At 38.4% G+C, this 22,026-nt stretch overlaps 1 protein-coding gene across 1 annotated transcript in view; it reads left to right on the forward strand.

The window, feature by feature from the left end:
- Positions 1-18,864, forward strand: part of GRIN2A (glutamate ionotropic receptor NMDA type subunit 2A) — a 165,735-nt gene extending 146,871 nt beyond the window's left edge. Inside the window, exons 10-12 of the mRNA XM_036739543.1 lie at positions 5,372-5,610; positions 14,776-16,555; positions 17,137-18,864. Of these exons, the coding sequence (XP_036595438.1) occupies positions 5,372-5,610; positions 14,776-16,555; positions 17,137-17,276 (2,159 nt within the window). The 3' untranslated portion in view covers positions 17,277-18,864. The remainder of the gene's footprint in view (positions 1-5,371; positions 5,611-14,775; positions 16,556-17,136) is intronic.
- Positions 18,865-22,026: the final 3,162 nt, after the last annotated feature.

The following is a 22,026-nucleotide window of genomic DNA, read 5'->3' on the forward strand; positions in this document are numbered from 1 at the left end:
TAGTTTTTCTTTGAATTTTTTGAAATTTGTTTTCCTAAGATCTAGACTATACATCTGACCATGCCCCATGTTTCCCCTGAATAGGTAACATATAACTTAGTATGATATGGACCCATAGTGCCCATGATACCCATGACAGTTTTCTCAAGGTACTCATTGTTCTGAATTCACCAGCCTGGTTTTATGCATCCAAGCAACTGACTTAACACTCCTGTACTCTTAAAAAGAATACTTTCTGCCTTGCCATATCTTCTTTCTCCAACAGCCCAGAGAATGTGTCCTTCTTGGTCTGAAACAATCCCTAAGTTCCTATCTCCCCTGACACTTACCTCCAAATTGGCTTCTGTTCTCTATGTGCTCAGTCTTCCATGTTCTACTTAGTCAGTGTGACTCCTACCCATCCTGGGTGCCTTCAGTTTGAGAGAAAGCATGGTGCAGTGATTAAAATACTAGGTTTGGAGCAAAGAAGACCTGAGTTGAAATCTCACTTCAGATCCTCTGATGTTTACTGTGTGTTCTTGGGTAAGTCACTTAAATTCTCTTGGTTTCAGTTTTTTCATTTGCAAAATGAAAGGATTGAACCAGGTGGCCTCTGTATCCCTTTTAGTCCTAGACCTTTGGCTCTCTCAATCTATTACCTACCAGTGGTGTAATCCTGGGGAAGTCATTTAACCTGTTTATGCCTCAGTTTCTTAATCTGTAAAATGAAAACCATAATAACACTATTTCCAATAGTTATTGTGAGTATGAAATGGGAAAGTATTATGCACTTTGCAAGCCTTAAGTGTGAGTTTTCACCATTACCATCAGCAGCAGCATTATTTGTATCATTCTCATTTTTTTCAATGGATTCAGGTAGAAATGATCCTAAGACAAGTTACTGTCCTACTATTATCCCTTTTTACTTAATGTTTTATAGACTATTGCAAGGTAGATAAAATAGCTGGTAGTAGTCCATACATGTATTATTAGGGGGTCATGTCTAAGCATAAATGCACCAAACTGATAGCTAGAGAATACAAATATCTCCCATTTGTTTACTATATTACAGTTCACAAACACACACACATACATACATGTATATATAAACACACATATATATGTATATTTACATATGTATGTGTGTATACATATATACATACATATGTGTGTATATATGTATATATATGTTTATGTGTATATATATGTGTATATATATGTGTGTGTGTATATATGTGTGTGTGTGAATATATATATATATACTTATATATGTATATAAAACAGAGTCCTCAGAGAACCAAAGTTTTGGTTTTCCCAAATACAAGAGAGGTAGGTATCAAATGTTACTTCCAAGTCAATTGGTTCTGTCTTTTCTGATATCATCATTTCAACATTACCATGTTGGCCTTGGTCATTCATTTTTCATCCTTAAGAGCTCACCAAGGCTACCTGCTTACTAAGTCATAGAGGGGTATGATCTGTGTTGGTGGAACAAAATGTATACAGGTGTGTGTGTGAGTGTGTGTGTGTGTGTGTGTGTATGTGTGTGTGTAGATTTCCTTCAGCATGTATGCCATAAAGATCTCTGTCACTTAAAGAGACCTAATGGCTGTAGATTCATAATGGATTTTTCAAGAAATGCCTTGGGGGAGAAAGTCTATGAAAGTCTAAAGGCCAGTTGCATTGGATGATATAAAAATTCTTTCTACAGGTAATGCCCTTAGCTCTCTGGAGTGCTATATATGCTAGAACTAAATGCAATTTGAAAAGTGGGAGAGTTCCTCTTGCCCTTTAGAAAATATTGAGAAAAAAATCTAAAGGAAAATCATGAACTTGTCTTTGATATTTCAGATATCAAGGAAACTTCTCACCATGCTAGGCCTCTCCTTTGGGTAGGATAAGCACATTATATTAATAGAGTTAGAACGGCCCTGGAATGACCCTATCCATTGTATTGGAAAAACTGGAAGCCCAGAGACCAGGATTGAGTCCAGTCTCTGTCACTAATGTATCATTCATTCATTGGATGATGGGATCCTAGAGCTACTGTTGTAAGGGACCCTAAAGGCCATTTAGTCTAACCTCTTCTTTTGAAAGCTGAAGAAACTGAAGCCCAAAGAAGTTAAGTGATTTGCCCGAAGTCACATAGGCAATAAGTGGGATTTGAACTCAGGTGCCATGACTCTGTGTTCAGAGCTTTTCTCAGTGTACCATACTACCTCCCCTTTCTATCTCCTGGTACAGCCCTCCTCCCCATTCCAGCCCCACCCCCAAACTCACAGAAGCATCACATAGGGTAATGGTGGTCTGTTTGCTGAGTGAAACCTTTCTCAGTAGTCCATTCCAATGGTAATTTCACTTGGAAATCCAGGAAGTTTTCCTTTAAGTACAACTAAAAAGTATCTCCCTTTCTTTTCAAACCATTTTTTTTCACAAGTAACCTTTCCCCACTCTAAAATGTAAAAACAGTAGAGTGCCTGCCAATTTTAGCCATAGACTAGGTAATTTCTGTAGGTATTCTCTCAGTGCCTTTTAGTTTGAGAGCAAGGCGGAGGCCATGCTTAAGCACATTCTGGAAGAAGAAAACTACCATTTCTTTGTTGTTCTTTTTTTTCTCCCCTGGAGTTCTGCATCTTTTTCTAGGCTGAACTGAAACAAGATGGCATACAATGCCCGGGCAGGTAGACCTGTTCTATGCTCTCAGCAGCAATGCAGTGAGAACTTAGGCTTCCTCTGGCTGACATGTAGATTCTTCTTCAGTAAAAGCATGGTCCTGGCTGATGGAAAGATTCCAACTGTTTGGTGGCATGCCAGCTGGGAGGGAGGAGCATGCCCCAGGCACAGACCAGCTTACCTCCCCTCTGCCTACAAGAGACTATTTCTTGTCTTTCTAAGCACCAAAGAGAATATGAGTGTATTGTGGGGCAGAGATCATCCTCCAAAGTTTTTCCCTCTGACAAATCAGAAAACTGTCAGTAAACCAAGCTTTAGATGATTGTGTTTTAAAAAAGATACCTGATTCCTCCCTCATGCAGAATACTTCTTTGTCCTTTGCTCAATCTCATAAGAATCTCTTGCTTCTTTCTCTTGGCTGTATATTAGGATGGGGAGTAGAAACATTCCAGAACTGAAAATCTTGCATTCCTTCTCAATTTAAAGCCTTGTAATGGCTGGAAGGATAGAGAGCTGTCCTGTGATTACATTGGGATGAAGAACTACAGATATGGAGACTCTTTTTACTGATGCAGGCCAATCTCTTCTCTGAAATGTATAGTCTCTGAGAGTTGCCTGAAGTAATGGTGTCAAACTCAGATTGAAGCAGATCCCTAAGGGGAAGCATATTGACTTAGAAACACTATCTATGTTGTATTATATTTTTATTTATTTTAAATATTTCCTAATTACATTTTAATCTGATTCGGACCCACTGGAGGTGTTGTGTGTTTCAATACCTCTGGTCCTAGAGTACTGAAAGCTAAAGTGATTTTTTCTATGTGTTAGAAGTAAGAATATAACCCAGGTCTTCTTGGCTCAGAAGCTGGCTCTCTATCTGCCAAATTTTACTGTTTTTAATAGGTTGAAAGAGAAGTCAAATTAACATCTATTTATTTATTTGTATTCTTTTGGGGAATTCATATAAAAGTATATAGAACTCAGTACCTTCCCTCTACGAGTTTGCTGTCTAGTTGGAAAGAGTGCATCAAACAGGAAAGATCAATCATCATCAAAGATTTGAATACCAGCTCAAGATTGCAGTAGAAGTGATGTCACAAAGCAGTACGTTACATTACCAGATGAATTATACAATAACAAAAGGTGTGGAAGAGCTACAGTCTTGGCTGAGTTTAAGTGGATTGTCTTATTGGCTAAATAAAAGACCAATACTTCCTTGGGAAAATAGCAAAGAAAATACTTCTTCCAATGTTTCTTTGTTCGATCAAATGCAAGCTATTTTAAGAACTGGAGATCATATATTCCTAAGAATAGAACTGGAAGGCATGTCAGAGATTATTCACTCATCATATGGATAAGGAAACTGAATTCCAGGGAAGTTAGGAAACTGGTGATAAGTCATATAGCTAGGTCCACATCCCATGAGTCAAAGGAAAGACACCTGGAACTAGGCCTGGGTGGGAAGTATGCAGTTACCTTCCTAGACCCTCCTAAATCCAGTATCAGTGATTTAGTTAAACTTAATAAACATCTATTAACTACTTACAAGGCTTTATGTGAGAGTCAGTAGGACATAGTGGATAAAATCCTAATCTTGGCAAAAGGAAGACCCAGATTCTTGTTTCTGACTATATATGAGATAAATACATACATAATGCATGCATACATACAAATGTACACACACACAGAATCTATTCAAACAAAAGAACATTGAAGACTTCTGTAACTATGGCACACTTGCCAGAAGAACATTCCCTTGTCCTTACAGCACTGTAAGGGGGGAAAATGAGCAGCACATGATATTTTTAAAGGATGGCAGCTGGTGTTGTTACAAGGCGAGGAAGCAAAAAACATACACAGCAAGGCACGTGGAGGGTGGCAGACTGCAGAAATCTGTTAGGTGTTGTGGCTAATGAAACAACAACACAGTGTCCCCATAGACAATCGCCTCTGTATATGTGCAAGGCCCAACAGGCAATTGACTTAAAGTGAATCTTGCATTGCTGGAGGTTGGGGAAGGGTCCAGAGAAAATTACGTTGATGGCAGAATTGAAGTAGGGCTCAGAGCAACCCTCTACCCAATATACCCAAGTCACTGCTACAGCTAGATTACCAATCCCCTTTGCTGTTGTAGACTTTTAAGTGGGGAAATTGTTCTCAAATGGTAATTCAACTTAAAAACAAATGAAAACCCCTTTATTCAAGTCCTTCTTTATGCAAAGCAATAAGAGGCAGCATGACATATGGATAGAGAACCAGTCTTGGAGTTAGGAAAACCTGGACACAAAATCATAACTCTGGCAGGTTTTATTTAATCACTCTGCTCACTACAACATAAGACATCTTCTGGATCATTACAAGGTTCATGAATTTCCCCTTGAGCTGGAGAAGTGATTAGCTTGGGGATGAGGTATTTTGGAGGAATTTGAGATTTTTCCTTTTGAGTTCATGTTTGTTACAGAAAACTGGAATGTAGTGCAAGAACATCATGAACAGTGGTTGTTTAAATTTTTTGTGTGTTTGTTTCTCTAGCACATAGCACAATGCCTGGCTTATAATGGGTGCTTTGTAAACTTTTGTTTAATGAATTGAAGGACAGTCTTTTTAAATGGAACCTATTTGCCACTTTGTATTACCCTAGGTATGTTTTGGGGAAGAAGAGAAGGAATGAATAGAAGTTTCTCCTCATCCTCACTAAACAATATGTTGGTCCCTTTAGGAGAGATGGAGGAGTTGGAGACGCTCTGGTTGACAGGAATCTGCCACAATGAGAAGAATGAAGTGATGAGCAGCCAGCTGGACATTGACAACATGGCGGGGGTGTTCTACATGCTTGCTGCTGCCATGGCCCTCAGCCTCATCACCTTTGTCTGGGAACATTTGTTTTACTGGAAACTCAGGTTTTGCTTCACTGGAGTGTGCACAGACAGGCCAGGACTGTTGTTCTCCATCAGCAGGGTCAGTAAAATTTCAGTTCACTTCCTTTTATAACAGAGGGGCCAAAACTAAGCAAGACTTAACCATCATTTTTCCTCCATCCTAATAGTATTTGTACTCCACACTCCTTATCTCTGCCTGTCCCCCTACCCCTTATACCACTCACCCTGACTTTTTTTAGGTATTCTGGAGGGATTTTTTACATGAATGCTAAAAGTTACTAACATTTATGTAGTAGCAGAGAGCCCTGCGTTCTCAGAGGCTAGATCAGAAGAGCACAAGTTCTGGTTGGACCTATAAAAATGAAAAGGTTTCAAGTGATGACCTCAAGATTAGCCATGTATGTTTGTCATCTGGGGATCAGGTAAGTGTGCTGAGAGGCTCATCACCATGTGTGTCAAAGCTACAGCAACTCTGAAACCCATCTACTTAGTTGTAGAGCAGTTGCTGTCTGCTGTCTTTACTGGTGGAGTAAATGCCACCCACTAACAAAATCATAGATAATAGAAGCATATATGATGAGAAGACACTTTCACATACAGGGTATTAATGCAGTTTTTAAGCTATTAAAGCCTAATAAATACACTAAGACTTTTTTGACAGACTGTATGTTAACTCTTTTGATCTATATAGCAATCCTATGAAATAGTTGGTGAATGGATCATCCCAGTTTTATAGATGAGGGCTAGTTAAAGGTAAAGTGACTTCTCACCCAAGGGCACACACTTAATGATAAAACTAGAACTCAAATCCAAGTTTTCTAACTTCATGTTCAGTGTTTTTCCCATTATAACATATAGCCTCTGCACTGCTTAGTGAATTCGTTCCATACAGGACAACACACATGTATATTGTTCTCTCTCTCTCTCTCTCTCTCTCTCTCTCTCTCTCTCTCTCTCTCTCTCACACACACACATACACACGTTTCCCTAAGTAGTTGTGTGGTCTAGACACCTTGATAGCAGGTAAGAATGCAGAACAAAGAGGAACACTTTGTTCGAACTTTGCTTTCTAGCTAAAGAGATATTTATTGAGTAAACCAAATTGACTTCTTAAAAGAAAATTGGTGTTTTTTAAGTATGTATTTTTAAAAGAATTTTTAAGAACATAAGGTATTCCAAGGACAAACAAACATTATCTTCCTGTCAAGCCTTCCAGAGGAGGATTCTTTCCCCCCACACTATTATGCTCTAAAGCTGGGTACTGTGCAAATACATATTTCCTAATTAGTTTGATGCTATCTAAATACACATATTGCTTAAAAATAATACCGTTGTGTGCATATAGTTATATACTATGCCAAATTTAAGATAATTTTCTCAACCAATTACTAAGTGGTTTTCATAGCTAAATGAGGTAAATAAGTAAAATTTTAAAATAAGGAAAAAATTAAATAAGTAAAAAGCACTTGTCACATTTTCTCATCGATCTTGTTTGTTTTTGGCAATACATTTCCATTATCTAATAGCACAGTGAAGTTTTTACAGAGGCACAGTTGATAGGTAATCATTAGGAGAAACAAATGAAATCTTCTCCCTCCTCTCCCCCCAATTTATCATAGCCCCACCTAGTCTTTTCATTTTATTGAGCTTTTCCAAGTACACATGAATTCACTCATGCCTCTCACCTGTACTTTGGCCTATAATACTTCCTCAGGAATCATTATCTATAGTCCATATCCTATCTCTCACAGTAGTAGCCATGAAGAGACTTTAATTCCCTTGCTAACTTACTGATCAGACACATAGGGAAAGTGATCCTCAAGCAATCTCTTGACCTTAATGCAGAACATGGACAGTGGTTATTCCTTTCAAGAACAGGCTGACTTGTAAAAGAGAGAAAGTGTCCTATTTAATAGAGTTTTCTTGTTTCTTGACTTTTCAAAGCCTCCCGGAAAATGTTTGAGAATGCCTATGTAACAACACAATGACCAAAAGATAGTTAATCAACCACTCTCAAACATGGCCTGCTCTCAGATGCCATTCTTTCTTCAGAGAATCATGCTCTATTATTGATTAAATTTAGAAAAGACAAAATGTCTCAAGTTTGATTTTATGTACAGATGAATTGCACAGCCCTCTGAAATCTGAGAACAACTGTACGCACACCAGCAAAGATCCTTAACCCTGCCGCTAGCCAAGAGTTGCCAAAGTCTTCCAAAAATATGTAGAGGTTGCTGGCCCATTGTGGCATTATCAGATGCTTCTGTTGAGTCTGCGCTCACAGGAACATTTAGCTGTATGCAAATTCAAATCAATTTAATTCAATTCAATGACCAGTAGTGTGGTATATGTGCATCAATATATAATGTGCCCCCCAAATGCACTCTCATGTATCATATATATGTATATACATATACATACATGTAAACACACAATGTACTTAAATACAACCACAACCTTGACCTCAGGATTTGAAGAAAGCTTTCACAGTAATTTTCTTTTTTAAAAATAGATTATTATTGATAAATATTGTTTTTGAATCACCTGTTTTTCTCATTGTTTTCATTACCCAAACCCAGTAAGCCATCCACTACAGCAAAGAATTTTCCTTTTTTAAAAAAAATATTTTCCCCAATTAAATATAAAAATAATTTTTAGCATTTTTTTATTGTGACATTGAGATTCTTACTCTTCCTCCCTTCCCCTCCCCCACTTAAAAAGAAAGCAATTTGATATAGGTTATACATGTGCAGTCATGCAAAGCATATTTCTATATTAGTAATGTTGTGAAAGAAAACACAGACTGACCCCCCAAAAAAAACCCAACACAATAAACACAATCTCCATTCAGGCAGCACCATTTTTCTAAGAATACCTAAGTCATTCACAATTGATCATCTTACAATGTTGCTGTTATTGTGTACAATGTTCTCCTGGTTCTGCTTACTTCATTTTGAATCAGTTCATGTAATTCTTTCTAGCTTTTTCTGAAAGCACCTTATTGATTTCTTACAGCACGATAGTGTTCCATTACAATCATATTCCATAGCTTATTGAGACATTCCCCGATTGATGAGTATCTACTCATTTTCCAATCCTTTGCCACTACAAAAAGAATTGCCATAAATATCTTGTACAAATAGATACTTTTCCTTTTAAAAAAAACTCTTTGGCATACAGACTTAGTAGTGCTATTGTTAAGTTAAAGGGTATGCACAGATTCGTGCTATTGCTGGGTCAAAGGGTATGCACAGTTTTACAGCTCTTTGGATATAGTTCCAAATTGCCTTCCAGAAAGGTTGGATCAGTTCATAACTCCAATAACAGTGCATTAGTGTCCCAATTTTCCCATATCCCCTCCAACATTTATAATTTTTAGCCAAGAATTTTCATAGTAATTTTCTTATGAAAACCCTGGGATATCTTCAATCCAATGTATTAATAAATTCAGGGTACACCTGGTGTAGAAAGAAAAATTGAAATCTTGAAGAATTTGTTGAAAGTCACTATGAAACTGAGTTCTGATATCAGAAATTTGAGCTCATCCCTCAGGTTTTGATAGAATGGCTAGATGTTCTCTCATTTTTTTTCTCTGTGGTATATATTTTTAAATCTGATTCGATTTGATTTGATTTTCAGTTCAAAATTCTCTCCCTCCCTCTCCTACTCTCCCACTTATTGAGAAGGCAAGAAAAACAAAGCCCATTAAAAATTAGTCATGAGAAACAAATTTCTACATTAGTTATATCTAAACATGGGGAGAGAGAGAGAGAGGGAGGGAGGGAGAGAGACAGAGAGAGAGAGAGATGTTTTAATCTGTACTCAGAGTCCATTTCTCTATCTGGAGGTGAATAAGATGTTTCATTATAAGACCATTAGAATTATTGTGGCTCGTTGTGTTGTACAGAGTTACTAAATCTTTTAAAGTTGATTATCTTTACAATAGTGCTGTTATTGTATAAATTGTTCTCCTGGTTCTACTTACTTCACTTTGAATCAGTTCATACCTGTCTTCCCAGATTTCTCTGAGATTACCCTCTTTGTTATTTTTTCATAGGACTATAGTATTCTTTAACAATTATATACCATAACTAGCTCAGCAATTCCCCATTTGATGGGCTTCTCCTCAGTTCTCAATTTTTTGGCCACAGAAAGAGCTAGTACAAATATTATTTACATAATCCTTCTTAACCTACTTCTTTGATCTCTTTGGAGTGTATCTATAGTAGCTACATCAAAGGATATGCAGAATTTGATATGTTTTTGGGCAAGTTGATTTCCAGAATGGTTGGACTGGTTCACAGGTCTACCAAGCGTACCTTAGGGTACTGATTTTCCCACATCCCCACCAAAGTTTGTCATTTCCTTTTTATCTTAGCCAACCCAATGGGTATGAATTGGCAACTCAGAGTTGTTTAAATTTATGTTTCTTTAATTTTAGTAATTTAGAGATTTTTTTCAATGTGACTAGTGATGGCTTAGATTTCTTCATATTTGTTAGCCATTTATCAGTTGGAGAAGGGCTCTTAGTCTTGTAAATTTGACTCAGTTTCCTATGTATTTAGAAATGAGACCTTTACCAGAAAACTTAAAGCAAAGATTTTTTCCTAGTTTCATGCTTGTCTTCCAATTTCAAGTGCTTGCGTTTTTTGCATAAAACTTAAATTTTATTTAATTAAAATTATTAATTTTATCTCCTGTGAACCTCCCTATCCCTTTTTTTTGGTTGTGAACTCTTCCCCTATCCATAGATCTGACAAATAACATCTTCCATACTCCATTAATATGCTTATGTCTAAATCATGTACCCATTTTGAACTTCTCTTGGAATATAGTATTGTCTATGCCTAGTTTCTGCTAGGCTACTTTCTAATTTTTCCAACAGTTTTTGTCAAATAGTGAGTACTTGCCCCAAGGGTTGGGATATTTGGGTTTAGCAAATGCTTGTTTGCTTCTGTGTATTGTGTATCTAATCTTTTCCCACTGATCAACCTCTCTATTTCTTACCCAGAAACCAAATGCATTTGATGATTACAGTTTTGTAGGACAGTTTGGGATCTGCTATCATTAGGCCCCTTTCTTTTCCATTTTTTTCATTCATTAGGGATACACTCTTTTCCCTGAGTAGGTATTGCATCTCAGACACCCTGGCGTTCATCTCCAGTGGATGCTATTTTCTCTTGCACGTACAAATATCTGTGATTTGACAAGGACTACAGTGAACCACTATTTCTCCCTTTCTCTTCCTTTTTCCATTATGCATGCTGAACTTGTGGCAAATAGGCTTTCATTGCCATTCTGGGAGAATAGAGTTGTGTAATTTTACATGGTAGTTCTCAGGTACCATAGGCAATCTGAATAAATGTCTCTAAACTGAAATATGTCCCCAAAGTCATACATCATAGTCTTCATCTCAGAATAGCCATTGTGTCAACCTTCTATGTGACTGCTTTTTGTGGTCACTGTATAAGGAGAGAGAACTAGAACAAAAAACAAATGTTGATTTAAAATACAGTCAGCATCTCATATGTTTTGGTGATAGAGCAGCCTTTGGTTACTAAAAATAATGCTTCTACCCCATATATCACAAAAACAAAAGCATATTCTCCAAACTGCCTGGTCTATATGAAATGAGAAAGAACAAATAAGAGATAAAGAAGGCCTTGTTTGGAAAAATATGTTTGATAAGTCCACTTCTAAGGAGCAAGGCCTTTTGTACAACTCACATGTATAGAATTAGTAGATTCTATGGACATCTAGGCTGGGCTTTAGAGGATCCATGATGGCTCAAAACAGTACATACAATAAAGGAAAAGTAGTACAGAACTGCCTGGTCCATGTGGATGGGGAGAATTGATCAAAGAGGCACACCATTTTGGGTTTTTGTTGCTCATTTCTGATGGCCTCTAGTTCACAGCAAAGCTCCTTCCCATTAATACCAGGGCATCTTATTACATGTACCAAAGGAATGTAGCAGGAGTCTATGAATTATACAAATGGAAGAAGAAACTGATAACACCATGGGAAGGAAAGAAATCCCAGCACAGAGGCTTTGCCTCTGAAATAGTTTTATGAAATTTATGGCTTAAATGGGTAATTTCACCAAGGAACTAAAGTGGCATTCCATATCAAGCATATATTTTGCATGAATATATATATATATATATATATATATATATATATATATATATATATATATATATATATATATATATTATTTTATTTTACATAAAAGTCTTCGCATATGATAATGTGATAAGATAATATGAAAAGAAAGGTATTCAAGGGTCATAGATTCAATCTCAACATAGGCCAACTAACTTACTCCATTCCATAGCCATGTTTGTGTGTATGTAATATATGTGTAACATATCACATATAATATATTACATATTATATATTTACATATATTATATGCTTTTTGTTTGTTCAGACCTCGTATATCATTGATATGGGGAACTCAGTGTGAAAGTTCTTCCACTGATGCATATTGATAACTCATCTGCGACCTGTAATCTTAGGATTTACTCAGGGCACCAAGAGATTAAAGGTCTTGTCTGTGATCATACAACTAGAAAGTGACAAAGGCAGGAATAACAAAATCTAGGTCTTCCAAAGCTGGTCTTTTATTCATTAAACCTTACTGCTTCTTACATATAGATATACTATATTTATAGAGAGGCTACAAAATATGGTGGATAGATCTGGTCTTGGAATCAAAAAATCTGAGTATGAGTTTTGCCTCTGAGCCATACTGGCTCAATGATCCTGGCCAATTCACCTAATTTCTCATTGATCTAGGCCAATCTCTAAGACTATAAGTTATAGCAAAGTAAGTGTTTGACATGCACTGGGACATGCTTGATTCTATACCAATAAAGCCAGATTTGATGCCTCCTCCCTTATCAGATGATTTTTTAAATATTTCTCCTTTTCTAATGTTTATGCCAGAAATACCCCCCTTGAAGCCTATGAATTTGGATAGCAATAGAAAAGGAGTCATTTTGAAAGGAGGCCTGGCCCAGTGTTTAGGGAGGGTGAGGATATAGAAAAGTAGCTATTGTGAATAGCATGATTCCTTTAGGCTGGGGAATATTAATTCCCTACTTTGGCATGGAGAAAGACATGGGAAGGGCTTTGGACCCATTAGAACTGATTGACTTTTATATTTAGGTAGGACATTTTAGGTTTCTCAAATTCCTCTTTGCTACCTCTTCAAGCAAAGAGACTAGAGGTGATGTTCTTCAACAAGGGACAGGAAGTGGAGTATTGGAAAGGAGGTAATGTTAACCACAAATCTGTGAGCATTTACACAAATTAAGCCACTTTCCACTTGGGATGCAATGATGTTTCAGCAAGTGTGGTGTTATGAATACATTCTTTTCAAGGTAGGATCTTAATTAAAAGTTGTCTAATTCAGAAGAAAGGAAAGCCCATTTCTAAAAGCCCTCCTAGGTTTCTCCTACTGGGCTTCAATAGGATCAGTTCAAGTTAGCAGATATTTATTCAGCTCTTCTCATATATAAAACACCATGGTAGATGCCAAAGAGGATAACAAGAGGGGTGAGACACTCTTCCTTCCCTCACAAAGTGTAAGATCAAGCAGAACCACATGTTATAGAAGTCTCAAGTTAAAGGACCTAGGCTCAGATTTAACTCTGATCTTTACTGACTGTGTGATTGTGGACAAGTCACTTGACCTTCACGTGTCTCAGTCCCCTCAGCTAGAGAATGAGAGAATAGGTGGCTCCTAAGGCCTCTTCTAGCTCTTGTTCTGTGGTTTTTTGTAAGAGAATAATTCATACAGTTTCTGATGGAAAAATAGCAGTGGGAGATGCCATACTACCCAGTGTTATTTGCACCCCCTTTTTCTTGACTTGTGCAGAATGAGTTGTTCATCCTTGTTTGTCCATCTCAGATAATTTTTAAGATTTATTTCTCAACACTCTCCTCTCTCCCTAATACACACCAGTTCAGTTTACTGTACCTGAGCTTAGGAAAAATTTAATTTTTTGGAAGAGCAAAAGACCTTTAAGCAAAATGTTTAAGTAGGAGTTACAAAGGAACATTGCAGTTTTCCGAATTTATTTGCAATTCACTTTAATTCAACAAATATGCATTAAGTGCCTATTACAGGCAAGGCACTGGGGATATAATCACACACAGGTAGCCTGCCCTCCAGGAGGTACATTTACTAGGTGAAAAACCCACATACACAAGTAAGCAAATAAAAGTAAATAATCTAATTTTCGTTAATGGCCTAGAGCTCACCTATTTTGCCCTCAGGCAGGTATCACATTTATAAGGTGACTGAATGATACAAGGGCCATTAGAGAAAGTAATTTTTAGAGGGAGAGGCAGTACTAATAACTGGTTTGGGAATAGAGATCAGAAGAGGCCCGATGTAAAAAGTACCATTTGAACTGTGATTTGAAGGAAGCCAGGGATTCCGCAAGATAAAGGTGAAAAAAGGAATGCATTCCAGACATGAATGATTATGTATGCACAGGCATGGAGTGGGAGATAGAATAGGAGATACACACACACATACATGTGCACATACACACAATTGGATAGGTAGAGATAGATACACATATATGTAATGTTAATATAGTAATATATGCATATGCATACATGTAATATGTTGATACACTAATATGGGGATGTGTGTGTGTGTGTGTGTGTAATCACTCAGTAATATTTTCCCCTTCCATATATGGTCCCAGTGGGAGAAGAAAATGTTGTTAAGAGAGCCCTTGTATCTTGGGTAAAAAAGACAGAGCCCAGGATTGATTGGAGACTCAACTCAACAGAGGGAGTTGTGGGAGAGTGAGGTAATATCCTAGCCTGATAAGTTGGAAGTGCTTAATCCATCCTATGTATGTGTGTGTGATGTCATCACCTCCTGTTTCCTCCCCCTAATCCCACCACTCTCTCCAGAACATAAATTGACCACTTCTCTGTGACTGGTTGGTCATGTATGGCTATTTGAAAATGCATTGGACAATCATAGGCCAGAGAGATGGATCTGGTGTTCAGATGGCTTCATAAGTCATTTAAAGAAAGTTTTGACTAGGTCCAAGTACAATATTCAGAGTAAGACTTTGCTTTTCTCATGAGAGAAGCTGTTAAAGCAAGGGACAACCTCGATTTTGTACTTCTGTAAAGTAGAATTTTTGTGAATTTTGTCAAATGATCCCAAATATTCTTCTACTGCTAATGTTTTACTTTCTTCTACTCACAGGGCATTTACAGCTGCATTCATGGAGTGCACATCGAGGAGAAAAAGAAGTCACCAGATTTCAATTTGACTGGCTCCCAGAGCAACATGTTAAAACTCTTACGGTCAGCCAAAAATATTTCTAACATGTCCAACCTGAACTCCTCCAGAATTAACTCCCCCAAAAGAACAACTGATTATATCCAAAGAGGCTCCCTCATCATGGATATGGTCCCAGAGAAAGGGAATTTGATATACTCTGATAACAGATCTTTTCATGGAAAAGACAATGTTTTTGGGGACAACATGAATGAACTTCAGACATTTGTGGCCAATAGGCATAAAGATAACCTCAATAACTATGTTTTCCAGGGGCAGCATCCTCTAACCTTGAATGAGTCCAATCCTAACACAGTGGAGGTTGCTGTGAGCACAGAGTCCAAAGGGAACTCTAGACCCCGGCAACTTTGGAAAAAGTCCATGGAGTCCTTGCGCCAAGATTCACTGAGCCAGAACCCAGTCCCTCAACAGCGAGAGAATGGCTTGGTGGAGAACAGAACCCACTCTCTGAAGAGTCCCAGGTACCTTCCTGAAGAGGTGGCCCACTCTGACATTTCAGAAGCTTCAAGCCGGGCCACATGTCACATGGAACTTGAGAACAACAGCAAACATCACAAGACCAAGGACAATTTTAAAAAAAGGTCTGTGGCCTCCAAATACCCCAAGGACTGCAGTGATGTTGAGCTCACCTACCTGAAAACCAAAGCAAGTTCCCCTAGGGACAAGATCTATACCATTGATGCTGAAAAGGAGCCCAGTTTCCACATAGAACAGCCCCAGTTTATTGAAAATCTCGTCCTTCCTGAGAATGTGGACTTCCCTGAAGTGTACCAGGATCCCAATGACAACTATCAAAAGGGGGATGCTACACTTCCTGTCAACAGGACTCCTTTGCACAATGAAGATGGCAATGTCCCCAACAATGACCAGTACAAACTCTTTTCCAAGCATTACACCTTGAAGGAAAAGAGCTCTCCCCACAGTGAGGGGAGTGACAGGTACCGGCAGAACTCTACCCACTGTAGGAGCTGTCTCTCCAACCTGCCCAACTACACTGGTCATTACACCACCCGATCCCCCTACAAATGTGATTCCTGCCTGAGGATGGGTAACCTCTATGATATTGATGAGGACCAGATGCTGCAGGAAACCACGGCCAATCCCACCCACCCTGAGGAGACATATGAGCAGGACTGGGTTCAGAACAACGCTCTTCAATTCCAGAAGAAGAATAAGTTGAGGATTAGCCGGCAACATTCTTATGACAACATCCTGGACAAGCCCAGGGAGATTGACCTTGGAAGACCCTCTCGGAGCATAAGCTTAAAGGACAAGGAGAGACTGTTGGAAGGGAATTTGTATGGGAGCCTGTTTAGTGTCCCTGCCAGCAAACTGTCAGGGAACAAGGGCTCCCTTTTAGCCCAAGCACTGGAAGACAGTAAGAGGAGCAAATCTCTCTTCCCAGACCACTCCTCGGATAACCCCTTCCTACACTCCTACCAGGATGACCAGCGGCTGGTCATTGGGAGATGCCCCTCTGACTCTTATAAACACTCATTGCCCTCCCAAGTGAGGAATGACAACTACATGAGGTCGTCTCTAAGATCGACAGCGTCGTCATACTGTTCCAGGGACAGCCGGGGCCACAACGACACATACATTCCCGAGCATGTGATGCCTTATGTGGCAAATAATAATATTGTATACTCTACCCCCAGGGTCCTCAACTCCTGCAGCAATAGACGTGTGTATAAGAAAATGCCTAGCATTGAATCTGATGTTTAAATCTCCCTTTCTCATTTTATTTATAGGGAAACATATCTGCCAACATCTTGGAAGTTAAGGAGTTAGATTTCCATCAGGGCCCCCATAGAGAAAATGAGGGTTAGGGGGCATTTTGTGATGGCTGTCTTATAAATGTCCCTGTGCCATGCTGTACCACAGAAGCACCCCCTTCCTTCTGTGAAGTGTGCACTGGATGTGGTAAAGGAGGGATAGGTGAGCCCTTGCTCAACAAGGAAAAGAGAGGGCAAGTCTTCTGGGATCATCCCCTGTGGATGTTGGCTTAAACGTTGTTTTGCCGTCTTAGCAGTCCTATTTTATGATTTACCGTATTCTAAATTCCATTAAGAGCTTTTTGTCTTTCCATCACTGGAGTTGTTGAACAGTTTTCTAATGTAGAATAAGCAATATGGTATGCATGTAATTTGACACAGATTAAAAAAAATAAGAATGCATTTGCACTGTGAAGGGATTGACATGCACGAAAAATGAGAAAGTTTGGCCCATAGCTAGTAGTTTCAGCTTTATTTATTGTGCTTTCAGTCACAGCCCATACCAGACCCCAGAACTCAGGGCCCTGGAAAGAATCGGTATGTCCGCACATCCGAGGCTACCTTCAGTCTAGGCTGTCATCAAGATATGGAGACGCATCTGGAATAATAGGCCCCAGCTGTTCCTGGTGAGGAATCCATAGGAACCCCTTCGGCTGTTGGTTTATGCGGGTCAAATGCTTTCTTTTGTTGGGTTTCACAGGCACTTAATGCTAACTTAAGAGCTCAACAGTTTGCTGTGCAGTCAGAATTCACAGCTGCATAACCTAAAATATGTATTTTTTTTAGATGTCAATATGTGGATCTTACATCTGTGACACAGTGGACCTCACTATTTATTTATCATGAAGCCTCGTGTGTACGTAAGTTTGCATCTCCCCCCTTCTGGTGACTACTCAGGGCTGTATAGTATCTCTTACCCCTTCACTCCAAAAGTAACTGTAACTCATTCTTCACGAAGTGGTCCTGGTGGCATCTAATTAACCATGTATTGTTATCCAAGTTGTCAATGCTATGTCATGAGCCAACAGCCATATGTTTCATGCCATCAAGAAGGAGAAGGATGCCATCTGTTTGCTGAAGGCTGACACAATTTTTCATTGATCATCTTACTCCGTGGAATTGTAATTTCCACCTCCACCGCCTTCCCCCCGATTCCCAAATCAGAATCCTCCTTACATGTCTAGTAGATACATGTACCCATGAATGGAATATCTACATCTTGATAGTCATAGAGAAACTGTGGTAGAATAAGTGGTCTGTCACCTCAGACACATTAGCCTCTTTGATGCCAGCCTCCTCTTCTACTTGTCCTTGAGATATTGAAGCATTTTTCCTTTCTAAATCGACTGGATAACTTATTTTTTATTCCAGAGGACATATTGAAGAGGAAAAAAAGAAAATATTCTTAATAAATCACACCAAAATGAAAGTGGAAGAAAGGACTGGTGTATCACCCAAATCCCAAATATGCACTTTATTAGACCTGCCTCCAATGATGAAAAACAAATATATACATATATATGTAAAATTCTAGCCCACAAACACATGTACTTTAAATCCTGAAAGAATTTGGGATCCTCCCCTAACTGTTTGTGTTCTGAGGTATCCCTGCTGTTATCTGATATGCTCTGGAAAGTTGCCTTGAATGACCCAGAATCCCTCTGTGCTTACAGCCAAAGTAGAATTGTAGAATTTCCTAGCTGGAAGGGACCATAAAGGTCATTCTAGTCCAACTTCCTCATTTTATGAGGATCCCACTGCCTCTATTCTCTTCCCTGAATTTCTCCTCATTGCTGTTTCTGTTTCTTAGAAAAACAAAGGAAGTTACACATAAGGAGCTCTCCTAGTTTACCATTCATTCCTCTAGGCAATGTTCAGAGAGGCACAAGTTCCTCTCTAAAAGACAGAGCAGTCTTTGGTGGTGGAAGTAGAGGTGGGAGCAGAGGTTATATATCCTCTTCAACCAGTCCCCTGGTCTCCTATTGGGATCTAAAATCCCTTAAAATCCCTGTGGCACTTTATATGTGGAGACTGATTCACTTTAGGATTTTAGGAGAGCTTCATAATGATGGAGGCAGGAACAATTACTGCACACAGGGCCATTCCCTAGGAAGTACAAGACCTCTCACACCTTCACATTTTTATCCAGATGAAATCTGGTTAAGATCAACTTCAACCCCAAGGTGGGGGCAGGGTGTATGTATGTATGTATGTATGTATGTATGTATGTATGACTGCCTATGTGGGAAGGGTGAGGAGGCCTCATCTATGATGCCTTGTTGTATGAGGGGAAAAAGAAGATACTGTGGTGGTGGTGTTACATGCTGATGCTTATTGCATTTTTTTGACTGCCCGTGTGGGAAGGGTGAGGGGCCCTCGCCCATGATGCCTTGTATGAGGGGGAAAGAAAGATACCTTGGTTAAATGCTGATGCTTATTGTATTTTTTTGTCAATGCTGCCTCCTTTTCTGTTTCCTCAGTCATATCCCAGCTGCCTGGTTCCCTATAGTAATGGGGAGACTTAAGACTATTATCCCGATTTGCCGTGCCCTAGGGTTGCTTAGCACCCCCTTTTGACCTTATTACTTTGTACAGAAATCCTTTGAGAGCTTTTTGCCTTGCTTATATGAGAACATTTGTTACTCACAAACTTATTGTACCTCCAATGCTATAGTCCCTACATTTCACTCCTCACGTTGTCTGTCCCCTTTCTCTCTTTTGAGAATGAAAATGTTTGAGCCCAGAACCACTAAGTGGATTATTGAGAATTGTGGGTAAATGACATGTTCCTGCTCTAGCCATGTTTTGTGTACTTTCTCTATGTGTCCAAAAAACTTAGGAGCTTCCACATATAACATTGGGTTGACTATCATAGTCCAAGCAAATAAATCACATCATATCTGCTTATAAATGTCATTTTTCTATAAAGAAACTAGGAAGTAGCTTCTATTTATAAAGGAAAAATATGGATTTAGGTGAAAATTAGTAGAATTATAAGTGATTTTTAAAGAAAGCAAGAAATAAAGAATTAGAGAGTCATAAATATTAGGGACAGAGAGGCCTTCCTCATTTTGCAGTTGAGGAAGCTTTGGTCCAGATGGGAGAGGCGACTTGCTCATGGTCACCCAGGTAGTAAGTGGAAAAGTTTGAACTGGATCTCCTGACTCTCACTTCACCGTGGATGTAGCTTTCATTGCTACACCATACTACCTCTAACAAATGTATGAGTTGTCTCAAAGTCATTGTGCCTAAGGGTTTATGTTATGACTCATGTACAAAAACCAATTCATTTGGCTTGGTGTATTTTTTTTACATGCAGAGAATAACATAGGGCCATTCCATATTAATCCTAGTGTCCATACTTTTAAAGAAGAACGTTTTAAACATAAATTCCAAGTTACTTGTATTTGAGTTAAGTGGAATGAACAAAAGTGTGAAGTCTTTTGAATGGAGCTGTGAAATATTAAGTCCTCGAAAATTCTACTTTGACAACTTTGAAAGACATGGGAAGGCAGCTGAGCCTGTTATGCTTGGGCAGGAATTTGTTTATGCTGCTTAATTTAAATGGCTTCACTGAATGCCACAATGATTTTGAATGACCCTAAATAGTTGTCAGCCCTTGGGTAGAACCTATCAGGCTGTTTTCAGACAGTCATGTACTGTTGTCAAATGATCAGGTTACTGTGTGTGAGCCATGACAGATGCATGCAGTACATTAAAATGCAGCATGTAAAGCAACATATTCTCCCAGTTCATAAACTCCTCCCTAAAAATAGGCTGGGCCTTTTGGAAGCAATAGTCATCCTCCTAGGCTACTAGGGATGCCCTAATCAATTGAGACTTCGGTATCCTGGGAATGAAGCTTCCTAAGGTCCAGAGCTCAACTCTGGGCAGAGATGCTCCACATCCCCATGATCTCACTACTGTACTTCAGCCCTGTTGTAAACCCCACTGCAGTTTGTTTTGTTTGTTTGTTATTAAAGAATGCAATCTTTAAAAACAATTAAGACCGTTAATATTACCAGGATGAACCAGCACTATGAGTGGAATTTCATGGATTATATTTGGTTTCTCCTACCCTTACTCTACAGCTTGACTCCAGAGTCATAGTTTTCCTCTTCTGGTAAGAATGGCAGCCAGAAAAGAAAGGAAAATTAAATAAACAAAAAATTAAACCAACAACAAAACAAAAACTTGAACCCTGTTGCTGCTGAGTCAATTCAGAGTTAACTCTGGAAAAAAAAAAACATATATATATATATATATATATATATATACATACATATACAGTCTTGTTTACAAATGAAATATTTTGGCTTAAAAGAGAATGATAGTGTGGGCGTTTAATTAGTGAAAAGATACACAGCAGACGTGCACTTGAGCATGGTTTACTCGATTTGGTCTGTCTATGCTGATGTGTATTTAATATTCTGCATCTTTCTCTGGAAATGACAAATGCCCTGAATTCTTTGCAAGTTGAAAATGCTAATGAAAAACAAAAGGGTTAGAATTAATTAAGTGATGATTAAAAATTTATCTCCTTTAAACCCAAAATATATGACTTTCATAACTGGGTTGTCATAGAAATAAATACCTTATGTTGGAATCCCTTGTGGTGCCAGACCTAAATAAATACTAATTCGGGAAACTTAAATATTCTTCAAAGGGTTTGAGGGTACTTGTTAGCATTGAGTCTGTTTCTGGTGGCTTATTAGTATATGAGGTCATTACAGAAACCCAGGCTTACAGAGCATGGAGCTGTTATGACAAGTTGTATACTTGGCTTTACTGTGGACAGACTGTCACTCAGTGATAGCAAGACACACAGAAATACCTTTATTTCAATGTAGGGGAAAGTTGGTATAACTCAAATGTATCCAAGTCTATTTAAAACAAAGCAAAGATTTATATAAGTCTTTCTCTTTCCAGTATAGTTTTCATTTATTTATTTTTCACAGAAAACAAACACAAAACTGCTACTCCTTTCCAGATAGTCCCATTTTTATTTCTTTGGAGCAGGATTGTAAGATTTCCTAAGGTCCTGTGTTTTAACACATCACCCAGTTGGTGACTCCCTTTTGCCCTTTTACTTGTCCCTTTACACTGTACTGTGTTAGCATCAAATTGTATTAGAATAAAATAGATTTATCATTGATAACAAGCAGAAGTAATCAAATGCACTTATCCTGTGAATATGCTAGTGTACACATGTATATAATATACATGTTAATACACATATGAGTGTATTATTCACATTATATTGTATATATTGTAAAGTTACTACTGTTAAAATTAAATGGTGATTATGATATTAACATATGGAAAACCCATTCTGGTTATTTTAATTGAATGATGTCTGTGTTGTATAGATCAGTTTCCT

This window comes from Trichosurus vulpecula, chromosome 9 (assembly GCF_011100635.1).
Source record: "Trichosurus vulpecula isolate mTriVul1 chromosome 9, mTriVul1.pri, whole genome shotgun sequence".
Classification (NCBI taxonomy): Eukaryota; Metazoa; Chordata; class Mammalia; order Diprotodontia; family Phalangeridae; genus Trichosurus; species Trichosurus vulpecula.